A 25422-nucleotide genomic window follows, 5' to 3' on the forward strand; every position below is an offset into this window, starting at 1 on the left:
TCTCTGTAGCCCAGATCAGGCGCTTCTACCGCTGTTTCTGGTGTAAAAATGGCTTGACCTGGGGAATGCGGCACCTGTAGCCCATTTCCTGCACACGCCTGTACACGGTGGCTCTGGATGTTTCTACTCCAGACTCAGTCCACTGCTTCCGCAGGTCCCCCAAGGTCTGGAATCGATCCTTCTCCACAATCTTCCTCAGGGTCCGGTCACCTCTTCTCGTTGTGCAGTGTTTTCTGCCACACTTTTTCCTTCCCACAGACTTCCCACTGAGGTGCCTTGATACAGCACTCTGGAAACAGCCTATTCGTTCAGAAATTTCTTTCTGTGTCTTAGCCTCTTGCTTGAGGGTGTCAATAATGGCCTTCTGGACAGCAGTCAGGTCAGCAGTCTTACCCATGATTGCGGTTTTGAGTAATGAACCAGGCTGGGAGTTTTTAAAAGCCTCAGGAATCTTTTGCAGGTGTTTAGAGTTAATTAGTTGATTCAGATGATTAGGTTAATAGCTCGTTTAGAGAACCTTTTCATGATATGCTAATTTTTTTAGATAGGAATTTGGGGTTTTCATGAGCTGTATGCCAAAATCATCAATATTAAAACAATAAAAGGCTTGAACTACTTCAGTTGTGTGTAATGAATCTAAAATATATGAAAGTCTAATGTTTATCAGTACATTACAGAAAATAATGAACTTTATCACAATATGCAATTTTTTTTAGAAGGCTCTACAGGTCCTTCTCAAAAAATTAGCATATTGTGATAAAGTTCATTATTTTCTGTAATGTACTGATAAACATTAGACTTTCATATATTTTAGATTCATTACACACCAACTGAAGTAGTTCAAGCCTTTTATTGTTTTAATATTGATGATTTTGGCATACAGCTCATGAAAACCCAAATTTCCTATCTCAAAAAATTAGCATATTTCATCCGACCAATAAAAGAAAAGTGTTTTTAATACAAAAAAAGTCAACCTTCAAATAATTATGTTCAGTTATGCACTCAATACTTGGTCGGGAATCCTTTTGCAGAAATGACTGCTTCAATGCGGCGTGGCATGGAGGCAATCAGCCTGTGGCACTGCTGAGGTGTTATGGAGGCCCAGGATGCTTCGATAGCGGCCTTAAGCTCATCCAGAGTGTTGGGTCTTGCGACTCTCAACTTTCTCTTCCCAATATCCCACAGATTCTCTATGGGGTTCAGGTCAGGAGAGTTGGCAGGCCAATTGAGCACAGTAATACCATGGTCAGTAAACCATTTACCAGTGGTTTTGGCACTGTGAGCAGGTGCCAGGTCGTGCTGAAAAATGAAATCTTCATCTCCATAAAGCTTTTCAGCAGATGGAAGCATGAAGTGCTCCAAAATCTCCTGATAGCTAGCTGCATTGACCCTGCCCTTGATAAAACACAGTGGACCAACACCAGCAGCTGACATGGCACCCCAGACCATCACTGACTGTGGGTACTTGACACTGGACTTCAGGCATTTTGGCATTTCCCTCTCCCCAGTCTTCCTCCAGACTCTGGCACCTTGATTTCTGAATGACATGCAAAATTTGCTTTTATCCGAAAAAATTACTTTGGACCACTGAGCAACAGTCCAGTGCTGCTTCTCTGTAGCCCAGATCAGGCGCTTCTGCCACTGTTTCTGGTTCAAAAGTGGCTTGACCTGGGGAATGCGGCACCTGTAGCCCATTTCCTGCACACGCCTGTACACGGTGGCTCTGGATGTTTCTACTCCAGACTCAGTCCACTGCTTCCGCAGGTCCCCCAAGGTCTGGAATCGGTCCTTCTCCACAATCTTCCTCAGGGTCTGGTCACCTCTTCTCGTTGTGCAGTGTTTTCTGCCACACTTTTTCCTTCCCACAGACTTCCCACTGAGGTGCCTTGATACAGCACTCTGGGAACAGCCTATTCGTTCAGAAATTTCTTTCTGTGTCTTACCCTCTTGCTTGAGGGTGTCAATGATGGCCTTCTGGACAGCAGTCAGGTCGGTAGTCTTACCCATGATTGCGGTTTTGAGTAATGAACCAGGCTGGGAGTTTTTAAAAGCCTCAGGAATCTTTTGCAGGTGTTTAGAGTTAATTAGTTGATTAAGATGATTAGGTTAATAGCTCGTTTAGAGAACCTTTTCATGATATGCTAATTTTTTGAGATAGGAATTTTGGGTTTTCATGAGCTGTATGCCAAAATCAGCAATATTAAAACAATAAAAGGCTTGAACTACTTCAGTTGGTGTCTAATGAATCTAAAATATATGAAAGTCTAATGTTTATCAGTACATTACAGAAAATAATGAACTTTATCACAATATGCTAATTTTTTGAGAAGGACCTGTATATGTGAACCCTTGGATTTAATAACTGGTTGAACCTTCTTTGGCAGCAATAACTTCAACCAAACGTTTCCTGTAGTTGCAGATCAGATGTGCAGAATGGTCAGGAGTAATTCTTGACCATTCCTCTTTACAGAACTGTTTCAGAACAATATTCTTGGGATGTCTGGTGTGAATCGCTTTCTTGAGGTCATGCCACAGCATCTCAATTGGGTTGAGGTCAGGACTCTGACTGGGCCACTCCAGAAGGTGTATTTTCTTCTGTTTATGCCATTCTATTGTTGATTTACTTCTATGCTTTTGGTCGTTGTCCTGTTGAAACATCAATCTGATGTTGAGCTTCAGCTGGTGGACAGATGGCCTCAAGTTCTCCTGAAAAATGTCTTGATAATCTTGGGAATTCATTTTTCCTTCGATGATAGCAATCCGTCCAGGCACTGATGCAGCAAAGCAGCCCCAAACCATGATGCCCCCACCACCATACTTCACAGTGGGGATGAGGTTTTGATGTTGGTGTGCTGTGCCTCTTTTTCTTCACATATAGTGTTGTGTGTTCCTTCCAAACGACTCAACTTTGGTTTCATCTGTCCACAGAATATTTTGCCAGTACTGCTGTGTTTTTTGGACAACAGTGGCTTCCTCTGTGGTATCATCCCATGAAATCCATTCTTGTTAAGTGTTTTATGTATCGTAGATTCGCTAACAGGGATGTTAGCATATGCCAGAGACTTTTGTAAGTCTTTAGCTGACACTCTTGGATTCTTCTTCACCTCATTGAGCAGTCTGCGCTGTGCTCTTGCATTCATCTTTACAGGACGGCCACTCCTAGGAAGAGTAGCAGCAGTAGTGCTGAACTTTCTCCATTTATAGACAATTTGTCTTACCATGGACTGATGAACAGCAAGGCTTTTGGAGATACTTTTATAACCCTTTCCAGCTTTATGCAAGACAACAATTCTTAATTGTAGGTCTTCTGAGAGCTCTTTTGTGCGAGGCATTATTCACATCAGGCAATGCTTCTTGCGAAAAGCAAACCCAGAACTAGTGTGTGTTTTTTATAGGGCAGGGCAGCTGTAACCAACACCTCCAATCTCCTCTCATTTATTGGACTCCAGTTGGCTGACACCTCACTCCAATTAGCTCTTGGAGATGTTATTAGTCTAGGGGTTCACATACTTTTTCCACCTGCACTGTGAATGTTTACATGGTGTGTTCAATAAAAACATGGTAATATTTAATTATTTGTGTGTTATTAGTTTAGGCAGACTGCGATTGTCTATTGTTGTGACTTAGATGAAGATCAGATCACATTTTATGACCAATTTGTGCGGCAATCCATATCATTCCAAAGGGTTCACATACTTTTTCTTGCAACTGTATGTATGGACAGCAGAACCCATCACACTACCTAACACCCTGCACTGGAACCTATCAGCTACACTATATCACTATCTAACCTACACTGATGATTTCCCACTAACTATCTGTATTATATACAAAGTATATGAGTTAACTAACTATCCATCCAATATAATCAGTGGGAAGCACAGAGCCCAGATGACACTACTTCTCACTCAGAACATTAAAAAACTGTAGAAAATGGCTGCCGGAGAGGTTCTTATATAGTAAGGGGTAGGCAACTTTCCTATTGGTTGCTAGGGATGTTGCTAAGCTCAGACAAAGACATTGCAGCCTTCTCATTGGCCCACAAGCAAGAAGCAGTGAGGGATCATGGGTTCAGATGGGGGGAAAAAATCCAGAATATTCGAAAATACTAATATACAGTCAGGTCCATAAATATTGGGACATCGACACAATTCTAACATGTCTATACAATTCTATGCACCACCACAATGGATTTGAAATTAAGCGAACAAGATGTGATCTAACTGCAGACTGTCAGCTTTAATTTGAGGGTATTTACATCCAAATCAGGTCAACGGTGTAGGAATTACAATAGTTTGCATATGTGCCTCCCACTTGTTAAGGAACCAAAAGTAATGGGACAATTGGCTTAATTCTAACTGTGAAATATGTGAAGTTGCTAAGGATGATTGCATTTGGAGTTTACTATCATTGATTTATGTTTTTTTTTCCACATAATGCAGATTTGGTTTCTATTGGAAGCTACAGGACTAACATAAGCATGACTGACCTGGATAATGGTATAGGCAAGGACAACCCTGCTGTAATTGATACGCAGGAAACTGATATCAGCAACTCAAAAGGTAAGAATTAAAGAATTTAGGCAAAGTTCATAACTACAAACCAAACAAGTGGAATGTTGTATCAAAAGATGTCATTTATTATAAAATGTAAAAAATGGAGAACAACGGGATGTTGTAATACAGTACACGGAGAAGCACAGGGTAAGTCAACTCAAAAAAAACACCATGGAACTGCACAGAGTAATGCACAGATAGGTACGATCAAGAGGTAAGGCTAAAGCTAAGGCTCTGGGAAACCAAAGAAATATCGCATATAGTGGTCTCCCCAATAGGGGTATGGTACACACGGCACCACAGACAAAATGTGGTAAACCCAAAGTCGTAGCTAGCATACACTGATTAGTATAGGTGTCACAATCAGCCCAATACAATAATGAAAAAAATTACTTGGCTGGGATCAGAATCATACAGTTAGTATACGCCTAAGTGCAAGGGGCCCGGCGTGGACACATACAAGGGTACCCCACACACAATCAAAACCGTGCTACATACGAACCGTACCTGAGGACATGATGGCAAATTGAATGACAAGCCCTGGGCGCGGGACCTCGACGCGCGTTTCACCTCACGGCTTCGTCAGGAGGTACTATACAATGGATAGGCAGGGTATATATAGGACATGGTAGGGGTGGGGCGATGGACGGAAATTACCTGGATTCGGCACATCTGCGGACCACACAAGCGGGCGCGGGAAGCTCCATGATGCGCGGCGCCATCACTCAGCGCATCCACGTCTACACACCGCGCATGTGCGGCGACTTTTGCAGACGTCACGGAGCACTTCGAGATGGCGTCACCCAGCGCATGCGCACCCCGCGACCCCCGTGGAACGCAGGTGAACCGCAATCCATGGCTCCAACAGAGACTAAAGGATGGAATATAATCACACGGTTGCCACAATGCCGCGAATACATACCTGTCGCATCCCCACTGGGCCATGCTCACAGGAAATGTCCTATAAAAAAGGGACCATCAATGGGCACATGATATGAGTCGGGGGATAATAAATAATGACATAATCACAAATGTAACAAATAATGACGTGACTTCCTGATATGCACATATAATAAAAAAAAGTGACATGTAAGGGATCCATATAAATAGAACCATAATAATAGCAACTATAGCATAACCCTATAGCTCATACACTGTGATGAGTACTAATGACGTACAAATGTGCTAGGGATCCGTAACAATGGAACCACAATATCAACATGGTGATCATACAATTGATCTAGTGGTATAGTGAATAGAAGAAAAAATCTTATCAATAAAAACATATATAAAAAAGTGATGTCAGTAATATACATATAATCATTAATGTGCATAATCCAGAATATGTCCAATCAGGTCATGTGGGTCAACATTACCATCTAAACCGTAATTCACCCATAGTAAAATACAATCTTCGTCTCCTTATCAGGTATGCATGATGATATAGTCTCTCAAATTACGAGAGAATAGTCAAGGAGACAAAAACGTAAAGAACATGTAAGTCTAAACGATGGGTGTGATAGAACAGTTCATACGAATAGGGACAATCATCCCATTATATTCTTAAAAAAAAGGAATGATACTATGTAAAAAGTTTATATAATATAGACCCACTGTGATAGTGGTAGAGGGTGGGGGCGAACAGGGCGACATCCCGGGCAGCAGAAGGCAGCCCGCGGGGTCACCCTGCGCACACCCAACCGACCACCCAGCAAAAACAACAAGAGGGTACACAAAAGTCCTGAAACGGAAGGGGGTGACCGGGGTGACACCACCGGCAGCAGAGGCCGCCGGCGGGGTCAACCGAGACACCCCCCATGTAGCACCAGGCACATCCAATATCTAACAAGTCCTCCCCAAAAATATAACAATATCACAACAAAGATCTCGTTCACGGAGCACAATATAGTGCCCTGCCGTGTATATATATACTAAAAATAGTAAATATCATATAAATATGTTGCTAGGAGGTCTTGACGAACATCCTCTCTTGTGGCGGCCATGTCATCCCAATGGGTAGCTCCGTCCATCGTCACCAACTCCGCACAGAAATGAATAGCATGATCTCAAAAGGAAAAAGATAACAGTATTATAGAAAATACAATATAAAAAGAAAAAATAATATATAACCTGCAATAAAATTCGCACAATTTTCATAGAAAGGAAGCAAAACTATTGGATTCATTGAGGCCGTATGGGGTGACGGTATCAAGGTTGACAATCCACCTTGTCTCTCTACGGAGTAGAGCCACTTTGATATTACCGCCTCTAGACCCCAGATGGATTCTGTCAATACCCTTTACCGTCAACCCCCCTGGATCGGACCCGTGAAACCTGCGGAAATGTCGTGGGACCGTCTGCAGTGACTCCCAATCCTTCTCAGGGGTTTCCGCCACTGCTCGAATCCTACAGACATGTTCCAGAACCCGTGTCTTCAGGGCTCTCTTTGTCATACCAACATAAAAAAGGTTACATGGGCATGTGATGAGATATATCACAGCCACAGTGTTACAATTTATGTTGTGTACGATCTTAAAATCTTTTCGGCCTGAGGAGTCACTGAAGGCGGTGGAACGAATCATATACCTGCAGGCAGCACACGCTCCACAGGAGAAGGACCCCCACTTGGGACCTTTACTGCCAAAAATACCCCCCCTGGGTGTGGGGACATAATGACTTTTTGTGAGGATGTCACGTAAATTACGTGACCGCCTCCACGTAATCTGAGGATATGTGGGAAGACATACCGCCAGATCACCGTCTGTGTGAAGAACCGACCAATGTCTCCTCAGAATGTTCTGAATATACCTCCATTTCGAATTGAAAGGGGTAATAAATCTCACACATGTGTCCCGGTTATCCCTTTTCTGGACTCTACTCACCAACAAGGAGTCTCTAGATGTTTTTTTAGCTCTTTCATAGCCCCGCTGTATGGTATTGTATTGATACCCTCTTTCGAGGAATCGTTGTGTCAGCACGCCAGCTTGTTGTTCGAACTGCTTATCACTGGAGCAGATCCTGCGAGTTCTTAGGAACTGCCCTGTAGGTATTGCCCGAATCGTGTTGGGTGGTGAGCAGAGGAGGCGTGGAGAAGGGCATTGACGGCAGTGGACTTCCTGAAAAGATCAGTGGACAAATGACCGTCAGATCCCTTAGTGATCATTATATCCAAGAATTCGACATTGGTGAGACTGTATTTCCAGGTAAGTCTGATATTACGTGTGTTCTGGTTGAGACGAGCCAAAAAGTTTTCCAAGGCCGGAATGGTATCTTGCCATAGGAAAAACACATCGTCTATATACCTAAACCATAGGAGTGCGGCATCATATCCAGGTGTTTCCTGGACGATCTCTCTCTCCCACAGCCCCAGGAACAAGTTGGCATATGAGGGGGCACACGATGCCCCCATAGCTGTCCCCTGGAGCTGTAGGAAGAGGCGGTCCTTAAATAAAAAGTAATTATGCGTGAGCATAAATTCTAACAATGTCAGAATGAACTCAATCATACCATTGTCATAATCTGACATGGTCAAAAAGGATCTGGATGCCCGCACTCCCTGGTCATAGTATATAGACGTGTATAACGACTCAATGTCGCATGTAACAAGGACCACATCTGGATCGACATGAATCCCGTTTAGTCGTCTCAGCATATCGGTGGTATCCTTAACAAAAGAAGGGAGGGTTTCTACGCTTTTCTGGAGAAAAAAATCGATAAACTTTCCCACATTGGTGCACAAGCTGCCGATCCCCGAAACGATCGGACGCCCGGGAGGATGGGTACGGCTCTTGTGCACCTTGGGGAGCAGATATAGGGTGGATTTGACCGGGAAGTCAACTCTCAACCCTTCCATCATTTTAGTAGTGATAATACCCTGATCACAGGCTTCTGCAAGAATATCATCCAACTCGTTCTTATAAAGTGTAGTGGGGTCTCTCTCAATTCTACGGTAGCATTCCTTATTATTGAGCTGCCTATAAACCTCTCTTTCGTACATCTGCACAGGCCATATCACGACATTTCCCCCCTTGTCGGCAGGTTTAATCACCACATCTCTCAATTCCTGTAGCTCCCGAAGTGCCTGTCTCTGTGGACGAGTCAGGTTGTCTTTACCAATGTGTACATGGTCTATATTTAAATCTTGTTTTACTAATTTTACAAAGACATCCACCGCGGGGCACAGTGTTTTAGGGGGGAATGTACGTGAGCGCCTGTGCAGATGTACAACATAGTAGTTACTGTCTGTTCTGTTAAAGGGGTTGTCCAGTTTTCTCATCGGGAAGGGTGGTTGGTGCCGTGAGTCGGACTCCTGCAGATCTGATAATGATGACTTATCCTGAGGTTAGGTCATCAGTATCAGAAACCAGACAACCCCTTTAAAGAGCAGAGAAAAAAATGTGTCTGCTATTATCACCATTGATTTCAATGGTGTAATATAAGCATCTGTTATGCTCAGTTTGACTTTATTCGATCATGTCTCTGTTATCTTTATCTGTCTACAGAACTTTTTATCCCATCCAAAATAACGGAAACAACAGAGTTTTCTTTTTTTGTCATCGAAGTCAATGGATGATGGATTTTTATACATTATTCGACTCATTTAACAGACCCGTTTTTTCAGTTTTCCTGGATGTGAGCTTAGCAGTACGCTAGTTTCACATCTGCGGCAGCTATTCCGGCAGAGAAATAGCCTCCCAGAATTCTCCGGATATGGCGTTACCGGATGGTCCACTGGCCCTGTTAACTATAATGGGGTCCGGCAGAGATCCAGCTGTATTCCAGCAAAAATATCAAGAATTGACCGGACAGAAGCCACTGCACGCTGCGGTTTCCGCCCAGCCGAATTCCAATATTCTCTGTTGGAACTGACGTCCCGATGGAAATGTCACAGATGTGAAAGTAGCCTTAGCTGAGTTCCTAAAAATGACATATTGTATTTTTTTTTTGTTATTAATATCAAATATTTTCTTTATTAATGCCGAGATTGTTTATATTCTAGATGGAGCAAAGACCAAGAAAAAGGTAAATTACATAAACTCCAACATTTCAGTAAACATTTAATATACCGTAAACCAGGCCTCTAAGATGTAAATAGCCTTCCTTATTCCATGCATATGCTATGTGTACGTGCTTTCGTTACTATTTAACCACTTCAGCCCCGCTAGGTGAAACCCCCTTCATGACCAGGCCACTTTTTACACTTCGGCACTACACTTTTACCTCCTTTTCTTCTCACTAATAGAGCTTTCATTTGGTGGTATTTTATTGCTGCTGACATTTTTACTTTTTTTGTTATTAATCAAAATGTAACGATTTTTTTGCAAAAAAATGACATTTTTCACTTTCAGCTGTGAAATTTTGCAAAAAAAACGACATCCATATATAAATTTTTCGCTAAATTTATAGTTCTACATGTCTTTGATAAAAAAAAAATGTTTGGGCACAAAAAAAAAATGGTTTGGGTAAAAGTTATAGCGTTTACAAACTATGGTACAAAAATGTGAATTTCCGCTTTTTGAAACGGCTCTGATTTTCTGAGCACCTGTCATGTTTCCTGAGGTTCTACAATGCCCAAACAGTAGAAAAACCCCACAAATGACCCCATTTCGGAAAGTAGACACCCTAAGGTATTCGCTGATGGGCATAGTGAGTTCATAGAACTTTTTATTTTTTGTCACAAGTTAGCGGAAAATGATGATGATTTTTTTTTTTTTTTTTTCTTACAAAGTCTCATATTGCACTAACTTGCGACAAAAACTAAAAAATTCTAGGAACTCACCATGCCCCTCACAGAATACCTTGGGGTGTCTTCTTTCCAAAATGGGGTCACTTGTGGGGTAGTTATACTGCCCTGGCAATTTAGGGGCCCAAATGTGTGAGAAGAACTTTGCAATCAAAATGTGTAAAAAATGACCGGTGAAATCCGAAAGGTGCACTTTGGAATATGTGCCCCTTTGCCCACCTTGGCTGCAAAAAAGTGTCACACATCTGGTATCGCCGTACTCAGGAGAAGTTGGGGAATGTGTTTTGGGGTGTCATTTTACATATACCCATGCTGGGTGAGAGAAATATGTTGGCAAAAGACAACTTTTCCCATTTTTTTATACAAAGTTGGCATTTGACCAAGATATTTTTCTCACCCAGCATGGGTATATGTAAAATGACACCCCAAAACACATTCCCCAACTTCTCCTGAGTACGGCGATACCACATGTGTGACACTTTATTGCAGCCTAGGTGGGCAAAGGGGCACATATTCCAAAGTGCACCTTTCGGGTTTCGCCGGTCATTTTTTACACATTTTGATTGCAAGGTACTTCTCACACATTTGGGCCCCTAAATTGCCAGGGCAGTATAACTACCCCACAAGTGACCCAATTTTGGAAAGAAGACACCCCAAGGTATTTTGTGAGGGGCACTGCGAGTTCCTAGATTTTTTATTTTTTTTTGTCACAAGTTAGCGGAAAATGATGATTTTTTTTTCTTCTCTTTTTTCCTTACAAAGTCTCATATTCCACTAACTTGCGACAAAAAATACAAAATTCTAGGAACTCGCCATGCCCCTCTCGGAATACCTTGGGGTGTCTTCTTTCCAAAATGGGGTCACTTGTGGCGTAGTTATACTGCCCTGGCAATTTAGGGGCCCATGTGTGTGAGAAGTACTTTGCAATCAAAATCTGTAAAAAATGACCGGTGAAATCCGAAAGGTGCACTTTGGAATATGCGCCCCTTTGCCCACCTTGGCATCAAAAAAGTGTCACACATCTGGTATCGCCGTACTCAGGAGAAGTTGGGGAATGTGTTTTGGGGTGTCATTTTACATATACCCATGCTGGGTGAGAGAAATATCTTGGCAAACGACAACTTTTCCCATTTTTTTATACAAAGTTGGCATTTGACCAAGATATTTTTCTCACCCAGCATGGGTATATGTAAAATGACACCCCAAAACACATTCCCCAACTTCTCCTGAGTACGGCGATACCAGATGTGTCACACTTTTTTGCTGCCAAGTTGGGCAAAGGGGCACATATTCCAAAGTGCACCTTTCGGATTTTGCAGGCCATTTTTTACACATTTTGATTGCAAAGTTCTTCTCACACATTTGGGCCCCTAAATTGCCAGGGCAGTATAACTACGCCACAAGTGACCCCATTTTGGAAAGAAGACACCCTAAGGTATTCCGTGAGGGGCACTGCGAGTTCCTAGAATTTTATTTTTTTTGTCACAAGTTAGCGGAAAATGATGATGTTTTTTTTTTTTTTTTTTCTTACAAAGTCTCATATTGCACTAACTTGCGACAAAAACTAAAAAATTCTAGGAACTCGCCATGCCCCTCACAGAATACCTTGGGGTGTCTTCTTTCCAAAATGGGGTCACTTGTGGGGTAGTTATACTGCCCTGGCAATTTAGGGGCCCAAATGTGTGAGAAGAACTTTGCAATCAAAATGTGTAAAAAATGACCGGTGAAATCCGAAAGGTGCACTTTGGAATATGTGCCCCTTTGCCCACCTTGGCTGCAAAAAAGTGTCACACATCTGGTATCGCCGTACTCAGGAGAAGTTGGGGAATGTGTTTTGGGGTGTCATTTTACATATACCCATGCTGGGTGAGAGAAATATGTTGGCAAAAGACAACTTTTCCCATTTTTTTATACAAAGTTGGCATTTGACCAAGATATTTTTCTCACCCAGCATGGGTATATGTAAAATGACACCCCAAAACACATTCCCCAACTTCTCCTGAGTACGGCGATACCACATGTGTGACACTTTATTGCAGCCTAGGTGGGCAAAGGGGCACATATTCCAAAGTGCACCTTTCGGGTTTCGCCGGTCATTTTTTACACATTTTGATTGCAAGGTACTTCTCACACATTTGGGCCCCTAAATTGCCAGGGCAGTATAACTACCCCACAAGTGACCCCATTTTGGAAAGAAGACACCCCAAGGTATTCTGTGAGGGGCACTGCGAGTTCCTAGATTTTTTTTTTTTTGTCACAAGTTAGCGGAAAATGATGATTTTTTTTTTCTCTTTTTTCCTTACAAAGTCTCATATTCCACTAACTTGCGACAAAAAATAAAAAATTCTAGGAACTCGCCATGCCCCTCTCGGAATACCTTGGGGTGTCTTCTTTCCAAAATGGGGTCACTTGTGGCGTAGTTATACTGCCCTGGCAATTTAGGGGCCCATGTGTGTGAGAAGTACTTTGCAATCAAAATCTGTAAAAAATGACCGGTGAAATCCGAAAGGTGCACTTTGGAATATGCGCCCCTTTGCCCACCTTGGCATCAAAAAAGTGTCACACATCTGGTATCACCGTACTCAGGAGAAGTTGGGGAATGTGTTTTGGGGTGCCATTTTACATATACCCATGCTGGGTGAGAGAAATATGTTGGCAAAAGACAACTTTTCCCATTTTTTTATACAAAGTTGGCATTTGACCAAGATATTTTTCTCACCCAGCATGGGTATATGTAAAATGACACCCCAAAACACATTCCCCAACTTCTCCTGAGTACGGCGATACCAGATGTGTGACACTTTTTTGATGCCAAGGTGGGCAAAGGGGCGCATATTCCAAAGTGCACCTTTCGGATTTCACCGGTCATTTTTTACAGATTTTGATTGCAAAGTACTTCTCACACACATGGGCCCCTAAATTGCCAGGGCAGTATAACTACGCCACAAGTGACCCCATTTTGGAAAGAAGACACCCTAAGGTATTCCGTGAGGGGCACTGCGAGTTCCTAGAATTTTTTTTTTTTTTCACAAGTTAGCGGAAAATGATGATTTTTTTTTTTTTTTTTTTTTCTTACAAAGTCTCATATTGCACTAACTTGCGACAAAAAATAAAAAATTCTAGGAACTCACCATGCCCCTCACAGAATACCTTGGGGTGTCTTCTTTCCAAAATGGGGTTACTTGTGGGGTAGTTATACTGCCCTGGCAATTTAGGGGCCCAAATGTGTGAGAAGTACTTTGCAATCAAAATGTGTAAAAAATGGCCTGCAAAATCCGAAAGGTGCACTTTGGAATATGTGCCCCTTTGCCCACCTTGGCATCAAAAAAGTGTCACACATCTGGTATCACCGTACTCAGGAGAAGTTGGGGAATGTGTTTTGGGGTGCCATTTTACATATACCCATGCTGGGTGAGAGAAATATGTTGGCAAAAGACAACTTTTCCCATTTTTTTATACAAAGTTGGCATTTGACCAAGATATTTATCTCACCCAGCATGGGTATATGTAAAATGACACCCCAAAACACATTCCCCAACTTCTTCTGAGTACGGCGATACCAGATGTGTCACACTTTTTTGCAGCCTAGATGCGCAAAGGTGCCCAAATTCCTTTTAGGAGGGCATTTTTAGACATTTGGATCCCAGACTTCTTCTCACGCTTTAGGGCCCCTAAAAAGCCAGGGCAGTATAAATACCCCACATGTGACCCCAGTTTGGAATGAAGACACCCCAAGGTATCCAATGAGGGGCCTGGCGAGTTCATAGAAATTTTTTTTTTCGCATAAGTTAGCGGAAATTGATTTTTTTTTGTTTTTTCTCACAAAGTCTCACTTTCCGCTAACTTAGGACAAAAATTTAAATCTTTCATGGACTCAATATGCCCCTCAGCAAATACCTTGGGGTGTCTTCTTTCCAAAATGGGGTCAGTTGTGGGGTGTTTGTACTGCCCTGGCATTTGAGGGTCTCTGCAATCATTACATGTATGGCCAGCATTAGGAGTTTCTGCTATTATCCTTATACTGAGCATACAGGTAATGAGATTTTTTTTTCCGTTCAGCCTCTGGGCTGAAAGAAAAAAATGAACGGCACAGATTTCTTCATTCGCATCGATCAATGTGGATGAAAAAATCTCTGCCAAAAAAAAAAAATGGAGGGGAAAGGCGTCTGCCAGGACATAGGAGCTCCGCCCTACATCCATACCCACTTAGCTCGTATGCCCTGGCAAACCAGATTTCTCCATTCGCATCAATCGATGTGGATGAATAAATCATTGCCGGGATTTTTTTTTTTATATATATATATATACAAAGTGTTTGCCAAAGCATAGGAACGCCGCCTCCTCCTCAGCTCGTATGCCTCGGCAAACGTATCTGTCACTGCAGAGGAGAAAATCCCGTCTTGCAGCGCCGCATACACTGACTTGCGTGTAATCTGACAGCAGCGCAATGCTTCTGTCAGAATGCACATCGGTGCTGCAGCTAGTAGATCGGTTGGTCCACCTGGAAGGTAAAAAAAAAAAAGAAAAAACTAGGCCACAACGCAATAATTTTATTAACTTTGGAACAGAACCTGTAAACTTTAACTTTTGGAACTAAACATTAACCTGTTTGCTTACTGGTGTTTTTTATTTTTTTTTTTTTTTTTTTTTTTTATTTACCTTTATAGAACAAACCTCTCCTTCCCCATGGGTCAATGTGCAAAGCGCAAATCGCCCAAAGATGTGGCGAAGTGCGTTAGGCACTTTGTCCCATGTGAAAGGAGACGTTTGCAGCAGCTGTGAGTGAATGGGCCCTAATAGCCCTGTGTGCCTATCCTGGTGAGATGATCCCTATGCTAGGTGTACCTGTGTGTGGTACTTTCGGAAACACTCCCCTAAGCATAGGGCAGGGTGGTCTGGACAGTCAGGACAGAAATAGCGGGTGTCACGCCTTATTCCACTCCTGCTACAGACACGACATTTTTTTCGGGGTGGCGGTCGGTTTGAGGTACCAGCAACGACACTGGAGAAGTGTCGCTCGTGTAGACGTCTAACTACACTGGTGGATGGGGCCACGGAACCTCCTGGATACAGGAGGTTCGCGATGATCTCTTCCTGAAATTTGAGGAAGGATCCAGTTCTCCCAGCCTTACTGTAGAGAACAAAACTATTGTACAGAGCAAATTGAATTAAATATACAGACACCTTCTTATACCAGCGTCTGGTTCTGCGGGAAACTAAATACGGAGACAACATCTGGTCATTGAAGTCCACCCCTCCCATGTGGAGGTTATAGTCGTGGACTGAGAGGGGCTTTTCAATGACACGGGTTGCTCGCTCAATTTGTATTGTCGTGTCTGCGTGAATGGAGGAGAGCATGTAAACGTCACGCTTGTCTCTCCATTTCACCGCGAGCAGTTCTTCGTTACACAGTGCGGCCCTCTGCCCCCTTGCAAGACGGGTGCTAACGAGCCGTTGGGGGAAGCCCCGCGCGACTAGTTCGCGCGGTACCACAGGCGCCAATCCGTTCTAGAAACAAATGCCTAAAGAGGGCCACACTTGTGTAGAAATTGTCCACATAAAGATGGTACCCCTTGCCGAATAAGGATGACACCAAGTCCCAAACTGTCTTCCCACTGCTCCCCAGGTAGTCAGGGCAACCGACCGGCTCCAGGGTCTGATCTTTTCCCTCATAGACCCGAAATTTGTGGGTATAGCCTGTGGCCCTTTCACAGAGCTTATACAATTTGACCCCATAGCGGGCGCGCTTGCTTGGGATGTATTGTTTGAAGCCAAGGCGCCCGGTAAAATGTATTAGGGACTCGTCTATGCAGATGTTTTGCTCAGGGGTATACAAATCTGCAAATTTCAGGTTGAAATGGTCTATGAGGGGCCGAATTTTGTGGAGCCGGTCAAAAGCAGGGTGGCCCCTGGGACGGGAGGCGGTATTGTCACTAAAGTGCAGGAAACGCAGGATGGTCTCAAATCGTGTCCTGGACATAGCAGCAGAGAACATGGGCATGTGATGAATCGGGTTCGTGGACCAATATGACCGCAATTCATGCTTTTTTGTCAGGCCCATGTTGAGGAGGAGGCCCAGAAAAGTTTTAAGTTCGGAAACTTGGACTGGTTTCCACCGGAAAGGCTGGGCATAAAAGCTTCCCGGGTTAGCGGTGATAAATTGTGTGGCATACCGGTTTGTCTCTGCCACGACTAAGTCTAAAAGCTCCGCAGTCAAGAACAGCTCAAAAAATCCCAGGGCCGAATCGATCTGAGCTGTCTCAACCCGAACTCCAGACTGGGCGGTGAAAGGGAAAACTACAGGTGCGGCTGAAGTTGGGGACTGCCAATCAGGGTTTGCCAGCACCTCAGGGACTCTAGGGGCTCTACGGGCACGTCTTTGCGGTGGCTGCGACGGGGTCACTACTGCACGTGCCACCGTACCAGCTTCAACTGCCCTTCTGGTGCTCGCTACTTCACCAGGTTGTACGGCAGTGCTGGTACTAGGTCCAGGAAGGGCTGCGCTGCTGGTGTATGCCTCACCACGTAATCCGACAGCACCAGCCCCACTCTGCTGCTCTTGAAGCGGATCCTGCGCAACCTGCGGTCTAGCGACACGGGGCCGGGTACGCCTGGAGGTATCAGGGACCTCAGCCTCCTCGTCCGAACTTTGGGTCAGAGAGCCACTGCTTTCTACAGGTTCGTATTCTGACCCGCTGGATTCATCAGATGAGGGTTCCCACTCCTCATCCGACTGGGTCAGAAGCCTGTAGGCCTCTTCAGAGGAATACCCCCTGTTAGACATGTGGGCAACTAAATTTAGGGGTATTCCCTGAGACTACCCAAGAAAAAAAAAGCAAGCCTGTCTTACAAATGGGAGGCTAGCGAAGTACCGGAGGCCGCTGCGGTTGATAAAAAAATATCAACACTGATTTTTTTATCGCCGCAGTGTGTGTAAAGTGAATGTGCAGCGATCAAAAAAAAACATTTTTTTTTGTCACTGCGGTGGGGCGGGCGTGGGTGTACGCACGTGTGGGCGACCGATCAGGCCTGATCGGGCAAACACTGCGTTTTGGGTGGAGGGAGAACTAAAGTGACACTAGTACTATTATAGATCTGACCGTGATTAGTTTTGATCACTTCCAGATACTATAAAAGTACAAATGCTGATTAGCGATACGCTAATCAGCGAATAACGGACTGCGGTGCGGTGGGCTGGGCGCTAACCGATCCCTAAACTACCTAACCAAGGGGCCTAAACTATACTGAAACCTAACGGTCAATACCAGTGGAAAAAAAAAGTGACAGTTTGCACTGATCACTTTTTTCCTTTCACTAGTGATTGACAGGGGCGATCAAAGGGGTGATCAAAGGGTTAATTGGGGTGATCTGGGGTCTAAGTGTGGTGTAGTGGGTACTCACAGTGATGATGTGCTCCTCTGCTCCTCTGCTGGAACCAACCGACCAAAAGAAGGAGCAGAGGAGCACAGCAGCCATATAACCCCATCATATTTACTAATATGTGGGGTTAAATGGCTGCTGATTGGATTTTTAAAAAATCAGCAACCTGCCAGCCAATGATCGTGGCCGGCAGGCTGCTGACGAAATACTGTGCTGCGAAAAGCCGGCCCGCGATGCGCATGCGCGGGCCGGCTGTGACGTAATCTCGCGTCTCGTGAGATGACGCGCCGATGCGTCCAGGAGGAACAAATCAACCACCTCCCGGACGCATCGGTGCGTACAGCGGTCGGGAGGTGGTTAGGAAATTCCTGAAATATCACATGAAGACACCTGAGAGTCTTGTGTAATACCTTCCTATTATGGAATCATGTTACAATAGATCAGAGAATTGCTTTTTAAAGGGAATGTGTCATCAGAAAATGACATTGTTTAAATCAAGTTTTACTGTTAAAAATAATTCTAAAGAATTTTTGGTGGTTATTTTTAATTTTCCATGTCACTATATTAAAAAGATCCTGCAGTTTTAGCACTGGCCACTAAGCCTAATAATAGGTGCCACTTCTTGGTCTGTACAGATTTCTTTTTTACTTTTCAGCAGTCATCTCATCATCACATGCAGAATTGCATATCACCTATATGTAGAAATAAGAAAGGATTCACAATAGGTGAATAGCATGCCTAGAAAACTCTCCCATAGAAGTTAGTAAGTCACCATTGTCTCTATGTCCTATGGTAGCTGCTGTAGAGTATATCTCTAAATGCTGTCAGCCACACCTCAGGCAAGATGGCTGCTGCTATAATCATGTTCGGGAAATAGAATAAAAAAATTGCAATGTGAAAATAGAAACAGATTCGAAATTAGAATATATTACACTACCAGACACTATCTGGTTTTAACTTGCAGAAAACAAAGAATAGGTGACACATTCTCTCTAAAAAAAAATGTTACTAGAAAGTAGAATATAAAAGATTTAACCTGATAATGACCATTTCCCATTTCCCATGTATGTATAGAGCATGGTCCTGAGCTTTAAACCAGTGCCATTATAAATATACAGCACACAGTGGGTTTAAAGCTCCTGTAATCTAGTAGCAGCTGGTCTGGGTAACCTATTGTTAGAGACAACTGACAACTGTTTTTTCTTTCCTGATCTGTTCCGTTTTTTGTGTGCTGTCCATTTCCGTTGTTCAGTTCCGCATGTCAGTTTAAATATAAAACATGTCCTATTCTTTTCCGCAAAATTCGGATCCTGGTACAATACAAAGTCAATGGATCCGCAAAAAACGGAAGACATTCGGATGCCATTCCGTATGTCATCCGTTTTATGCGGAATCCGTTCCTGGAAACACATAACAAATGTTATTTATTTATTTTTTCAATTTTTTTTCTAAGAAATCCAAACAACTTTATTTGATTATTGAAATTTATACATGTTTCTGTTTTTTGCGGATCCGCAAAAAACGGATGACATACGGAAGCATTTTCAGGAACAACGGATCCGCAAAAAACGGACCGAAAATCAGGATATAGGAAAATACTGACGTGTGAATGTAGCCTAAGTCTTATCTATTGCAGCTTACACAGCACTCAATGAGTAAGTAAGTGAGTAGTGCCAGTGGCAATGCTGCTGCAACTGGACCCGATACCTATATGATCGTCATGTACATAATTACAAATATCACTACTGGGACTATTTTCACCTGTAATTGGGGCTCCTATGTATACCTCTGAGGAGAAGACAGTAAAAGTTTATTATTGCTTCTGTCTTCTATATTGCACCTTACCCAGCACTATACACACTACCCATTCTACTACTTTAGTGTAAATGTGCAAATAAAGAGCTATAAATGTATAAAAGAAATAAAAAGCTAGGGCCCTACCCTAAGTACAAACTTAATTTAGGACTCCTTAACGCAAAATAATGTACATGTACTGTATGTGTAGCTAGCATGGGGATGCCAGTAGTGTTGCCCTCAGACTGGCCTAATGGTCCAGCCCAGCCAATGCCACATATACAACTATCCCTTTTAATGACATTATAGTGCCCATCTACAATATAATGCAGTACAAGATCTTTAGATCGTCTCCCATTATCTCCAATGCGGCTCACTGTGGCAGGCGCAGCACTATGAAGTACCTTTTGCACTGTGGCATTAGAAGAATTTTGATATCTGACTTTTAGTCTAACCAGACTGTCTATTATTCTGTAATTCCTCTTGCGCCATTCTATGGAAACAGTAGGTTTAAGCACACCAAATGCTTGAAATAACTTCTTTACTAAGTTCAACTTTTCTTCATATATAACATGGCTGCCTCCGCAGCAGATAGTCCATGTACAAAACATGTGTTAAATAAAGTTTAACAAAATGGCGGTATGCACAAGATGGTGGTTCAACTGTTCAATTTTGTCATTCAACATAAAATGGATATATTTCTCTCTTGAGTATCTGTACTCTCACTTTAAGTTATTTAAGCAATTTATGATCTCTCTGAGAGGTATGTCTAAGGTCTAACTAATAGTTCACTTGCTGAATTTGGTCGCAATTTGCAGTATGCAGTTAGCAGTAACTATTTGCAGATTGATTGAGTATGATCTGGTATGGTTGTATGCAATTTGGATTGCAATATGGAATTTGAATTTGGATTGTGAACTTTGTAGTTTGCAATTGGTGAAACTGTAAGTAAACACACATATAACTGTTTCAGTATACAGTTCTAATCACTATATTAACAGTAGGAACATTATATAACTGTTAAATACCTATTTTGGCCTCTCTGCTCCCATAAAACACAGCTCTTAGTGGAGTGAATGTCTGTTCAGCGTCTCTCCTCTAGTGAAATGATTCTAGCAGCTCCTGCTAGGGGGATTTCGCACACAGTCTGTGTGTGAGGCTGGTTGTGATTGGTCAAAACTCCTGCTGTGTGTGAGGCTGGCTGTGATTGGTCAAGACTCCTGCCCAGCAACAATAGTTTAACTCTATGCTTTCTGTTGTTTCTGCTGTGTCATTGAGCTTAACTTCAATTATATAATGAATCTTAAAGGCATATTATCATTTCTGCTTCTGTGAACACAAAATATAACAGTTATATGACATCCAAACATAAAGTCACTGTAAATAACTCTGCTTTTGTCTTTAACACACAAACATAGGAACTGTATTAAGGTTATTGGCAGGTCTAGCTGTATAAACACACAAGCTATATTAGCAACCTAGGACAGGTCTTAGCTGGCCAGCTACACCCACCTGCAATGTCCATTGAATGGATATTCCAAGGAAATATGGCTTCCTCAGAGTAGCAATATTTTGTTGCAGTCTGCCTGCAAAATTTCCGACCAGTATTCAGCACACAGGGCATTTCACTGACATTGGTACAGTATCTTTTTAATGTACCTTCACTGATGTTCCCCAATGGGACCCACGTTAGCACAGTATGCTGCACATAAAATTGTATATCAACATAGATGCTGGTTACATGACATTCAATAAACATACGATAATATTGTGTATATATATATATATATATATATATATATATATTCAACTCCTTTACAATTTGTCCATTGAACTGAATGGAATATGTGGTGGATGGGAACTGGCAAACGGGGGGTATACCCTTTTAATCTTTGTTGTTTTCATTGCAAACAGACAGGGTATATCATCAATAAGGTCTAAAAGAGGTACAGGTCTAATATTCAGGTCTAAAAGGTCTCATATTAGTAAGTTAACTTACTGAAAAAATCCCAGCAGCAAATGGTAGCTATAGCATAAGCTCCAATTGGGGTGGCTTTTTTTCGACATTAGGAGCCCAATATTATACCTAGGCCCTCCAGAGGATCTTCTGATACTCTGGTACAGTAGGCCACTCTGGCCCTGACTGGATGCCCCTTTGGACATGTTGTCAAGTTTTTGTGGATGAAAAAAAAAAAAGTAATTTCCAAGAAGGAAACAGGGTTAGGCTACTTTCACACTGGCGTTTTGGCTTTCCATTTGTGAGATCCGTTCAGGGCTCTTACAAGCGGTCCAAAACAGATCAGTTTTCCCCTAATGTATTCTAAATGGAAAAGGATCCGCTCAGAATGCATCAATTTGCCTCAGTTTGCCTCCATTCCACTTGCAGCGTTTTGGTATCCATATGACGAAACTGAGCCAAACGGATCCATCCTGGCACACAATGTAAGTCAATGGGGATGGATCCGTTGTCACTGACACAATATGTGCAATTGAAAAAGGATCCGTCCCCCATTGACTTTCAGTGTAAGTCAAAACTGATCCGTTTGCATTTTTCCTTTTTTCTTTTTTTCATGGTAATGCAAACGGATCCGTTCTGAACGGATACAAGCATTTGCATTATCAGTGCGGATCGGACACAATCTGGCACAATAGAAAACGGATCCGTCCTCCATTGACTTTCAATGGTATTCAAGACGGATCCGTCTTGGCTATGTTAAAGATAATACAAACTGATCCGTTCTGAACAGATGCAGATGGTTGTATTATCTGAACGGATCCGTCTGTGCAGATCCATGACGGATCTGCACCAAACGCGAGTGTGAAAGTAGCCTTAGACCCCTTTTTTGTTCACGTAGGATTTCTACTACTGTTGCAAGTATAGCTGATAGCAAATAAGTAGCAGGTGTTTTATTTGTGTGTTTTTTACATGAGTAATTATTGAATAATTTCACTGATCAGTTGGACAGACACATCCATTATTCTACATAAATGTATGGTACAACAATAATACAAGCAGGGTTACTCTAAACACGATGGGTATGACCAAGTAGTACTATTTAATAATTGCGCATACTAAGGCTTAAATTAGGTGTACAAAATAATATAGGAATGAAACAAATCAGTTTTTCACAACAGTGTTTTGTGTTTCTATAGGGGTCTCAAGAAGATCTTGCTTATTCCAGCTTCCTTATCCATCACAACGGCTCGCCAAATGAAGAAAATGCTGCTTAAATTTACCTTGGGAATTCCAAACAAGTCACATACACAAATCACGCAATAACCTATCTATGCACATTCAATCATTAATCATTGCAGCTACAGCTAAATGCCTGTGTCTTTATTGCATATCTTATATGTGAAACTGTATATTTACTTACATAACACAAATACTTATAATGCATCGACAGAAGAATGTACAACACGTGAGAAATTTACATCCAGCATGATTCAAAGAACCACAGGGGTGCTAACAGTGAGACACTGTACATTTGGCACTAAAGTGAGAATCTCAGAGCCAGAGATTGAATGGCTCATACAAATATTTGATGGCATTAGATTAATCATTCTTTTATAGAAGGAAAACTCCCACACGGGAGATAAATATTGGTATTAACGTATTATCATTAAAACTGAGGTTTAGAGGACTTGTCCAACCTCTACAATTACAGATGTGAGCAGACGCGCTCGGTGACCTGCACATCCTCATAACCATCCTGGCACCTGCTAAACTACTTTTATTCAGCCTCCCTGTATTCTTTGAGTCTTAGGATCGTACAGTGGTGAAGATTGGCCCCAGACTCTGGGCCACTTTGCACAGAAGCAGGCTCAAAGTGGCTCCAAACCTGGAAGGTCAGCTCCAGACAGTTCATCAGATTCACAGAAAGTTGCCTCGCCTGCTAAACAGCCAGAGCTAACACTTCAACGGGTCTCCTCACAACTTCTGACCACCATTACAACCTGTCAGGTTACTCTCATGGGCAAAATTGAAGAAGTGTGGGTGGATTTGGTACTCCTCAGACATGATATGTGCTGTGTGAGAAGCTTACTGAGGTGGAGAACCGAGTACCTAAAATAAAGGATTGGGTGAGCCCCATTACTCACTGTTTGAAAGATATAGAGACGGAAGTCTCTTCCAGGTGTGTGAAAGATGACGACCAGGAGAATAACCTCCATTATAATAATGTCCAAATGGTGGGCCTCACGGAAAAAACAGAGGGCTGTAACCCTGAAAAGTTTGCTGAAAGATTGCTGTGAGAACTGTTTGGGGATTTTTGCTTTCTCCCTTGCTTTTATTGTGCCAGGGTGGCCCACGAAAAAGTAGCCTGCCTCCAATATCTCCAAATCAAACTGCCTATTAGTAAATTTGGCTTAGTTGTCAATAGCAACCAATCAGCTCAGCTTAAATTTTTTCAGAGATCTGTAGGAGACCTTTGCCAACAAATACATAGGGACAAAACCACCAGCTAAATATTGTATTCAGAGTCGGAAAATGGCATAAAACTGGCTCCGTTTCAAACATGAAGACTGAGACCTCCATCGATCAGGACGGCTGAAGTTGTGCATGAAATTAAGCAGTGGATTGCCAGTAGCCCCCAAAAAACTAGAAGACTGTCTCAGCAAAATGTAAAGTCCTGATCAAAAGTTTAAGACCACTTGAAAAATGGCAAAAAAATCATATTTTACATTGTTGGATCTTAACAAGGTTCCAAGTAGAGCTTCAACATGCAACAAGAAGAAATGAGAGTGAGACAAAATATTTTTTGACCATTCAATTAATTGAAAATAACGATTAAACTGAAACAGGCTGTTTTTCAGCTGATCCAAATTTTAGGACCACATGCCTTTAAAAGGCCAAATCTGTGCAAAGATGTGGATTCATTGTAATTTTCTGTCAGGTAGTCACACGTTGTGATGGCAAAGGCAAAAAAACTCTCCCTTTTTTAATGTGGTCGGGTTGTTGAACTGCATAAGCAGGGTCTCTCACAGCGCGCCATTGCTGCTGAGGTGGGACGCAGTAAGACCGTCATTTGGAATTTCTTAAATGATCCTGAGGGTTATGTAACAGAAAAGTCAAGTGGAAGACCCAAAAAAATGTCATCAGCACTGAGCCGGAGGATCCAATTGGCTGTCCGTCAAGACACTGGACGATCCTCGACCCAAATGAAGGCTCTTACTGGTGCTGACAGCTGCCCAATAACCATCAGACGGCATCTGAGACTGAAGGGCTTCAAAAACAAAAAACTTCTTCAAAGACCTTGTTTCCTTCAACGCCACGGAACTGCTCATTTGGACTTTGCAAGAGAGCACCAAACATAGGACATCTAAAGGTGGATGTCCTATGAAGCTCTACTTGGAACCTTCTTAAGATCCAGTCATGCTAAATATGATTTTTTGCCATTTTTCAAGTGGTCTTAAACTTTTGATCAAGACTGTATCACAAACGACATGCCAGCGAGTGCTGAAATCTCTGAACCTGAAACCGTACTGAATGACGTGTGTGCAGGAACTGAAAGAGTCTGACTATGATTGCTGACAGACATTTGGACCCATTGCTGTACTTCATGATGGACGAAGTTAATTTATCAGGTCACGTAAATTCCCAGAATATGAGGTACTGGTCCTCTGAAAATCCCCATTTGACTCACGAAACACCATTTCTTGACCACAAAATTGGGATTTGGTGCGCAGTGTCAGGAACACAAATAGTGGGGCCAATTTTCTTCAAATCAACTGTGAATACCTCAATTTACCTGGACATCTTTGAACAGTTTTGCAAACAACTAACACTGGGAGAAAAATTTTCCTACTTTTTCCAACAAAATGGAGCAACGTGCCAAACCTCAAGGAGCTCACTGGCACAGGTTCATGAACTGTTTATGGAGGAGCAAACTGAGAGCAAGGGGTTATGGCCACCATTTTCCCCAGTCTTGTCCACATTATCTATGGGCA

At 42.5% G+C, this 25422-nt stretch overlaps 1 protein-coding gene across 1 annotated transcript in view; it reads left to right on the top strand.

Annotated features, from left to right (window-relative positions):
* The window catches only part of LOC122933397 (polymeric immunoglobulin receptor-like), a 102588-nt gene extending 78921 nt beyond the window's left edge, over window positions 1-23667 (top strand). The window contains exons 9-11 of the mRNA XM_044288367.1: window positions 4443-4562; window positions 9556-9578; window positions 22627-23667. Coding sequence (XP_044144302.1) covers window positions 4443-4562; window positions 9556-9578; window positions 22627-22704 — 221 coding nt within the window. The 3' untranslated portion in view covers window positions 22705-23667. The remainder of the gene's footprint in view (window positions 1-4442; window positions 4563-9555; window positions 9579-22626) is intronic.
* The last annotated feature ends 1755 nt before the right edge of the window (window positions 23668-25422 follow it).

The sequence above is a fragment of the Bufo gargarizans genome, chromosome 3, assembly GCF_014858855.1.
Source record: "Bufo gargarizans isolate SCDJY-AF-19 chromosome 3, ASM1485885v1, whole genome shotgun sequence".
Lineage (NCBI taxonomy): Eukaryota > Metazoa > Chordata > Amphibia > Anura > Bufonidae > Bufo > Bufo gargarizans.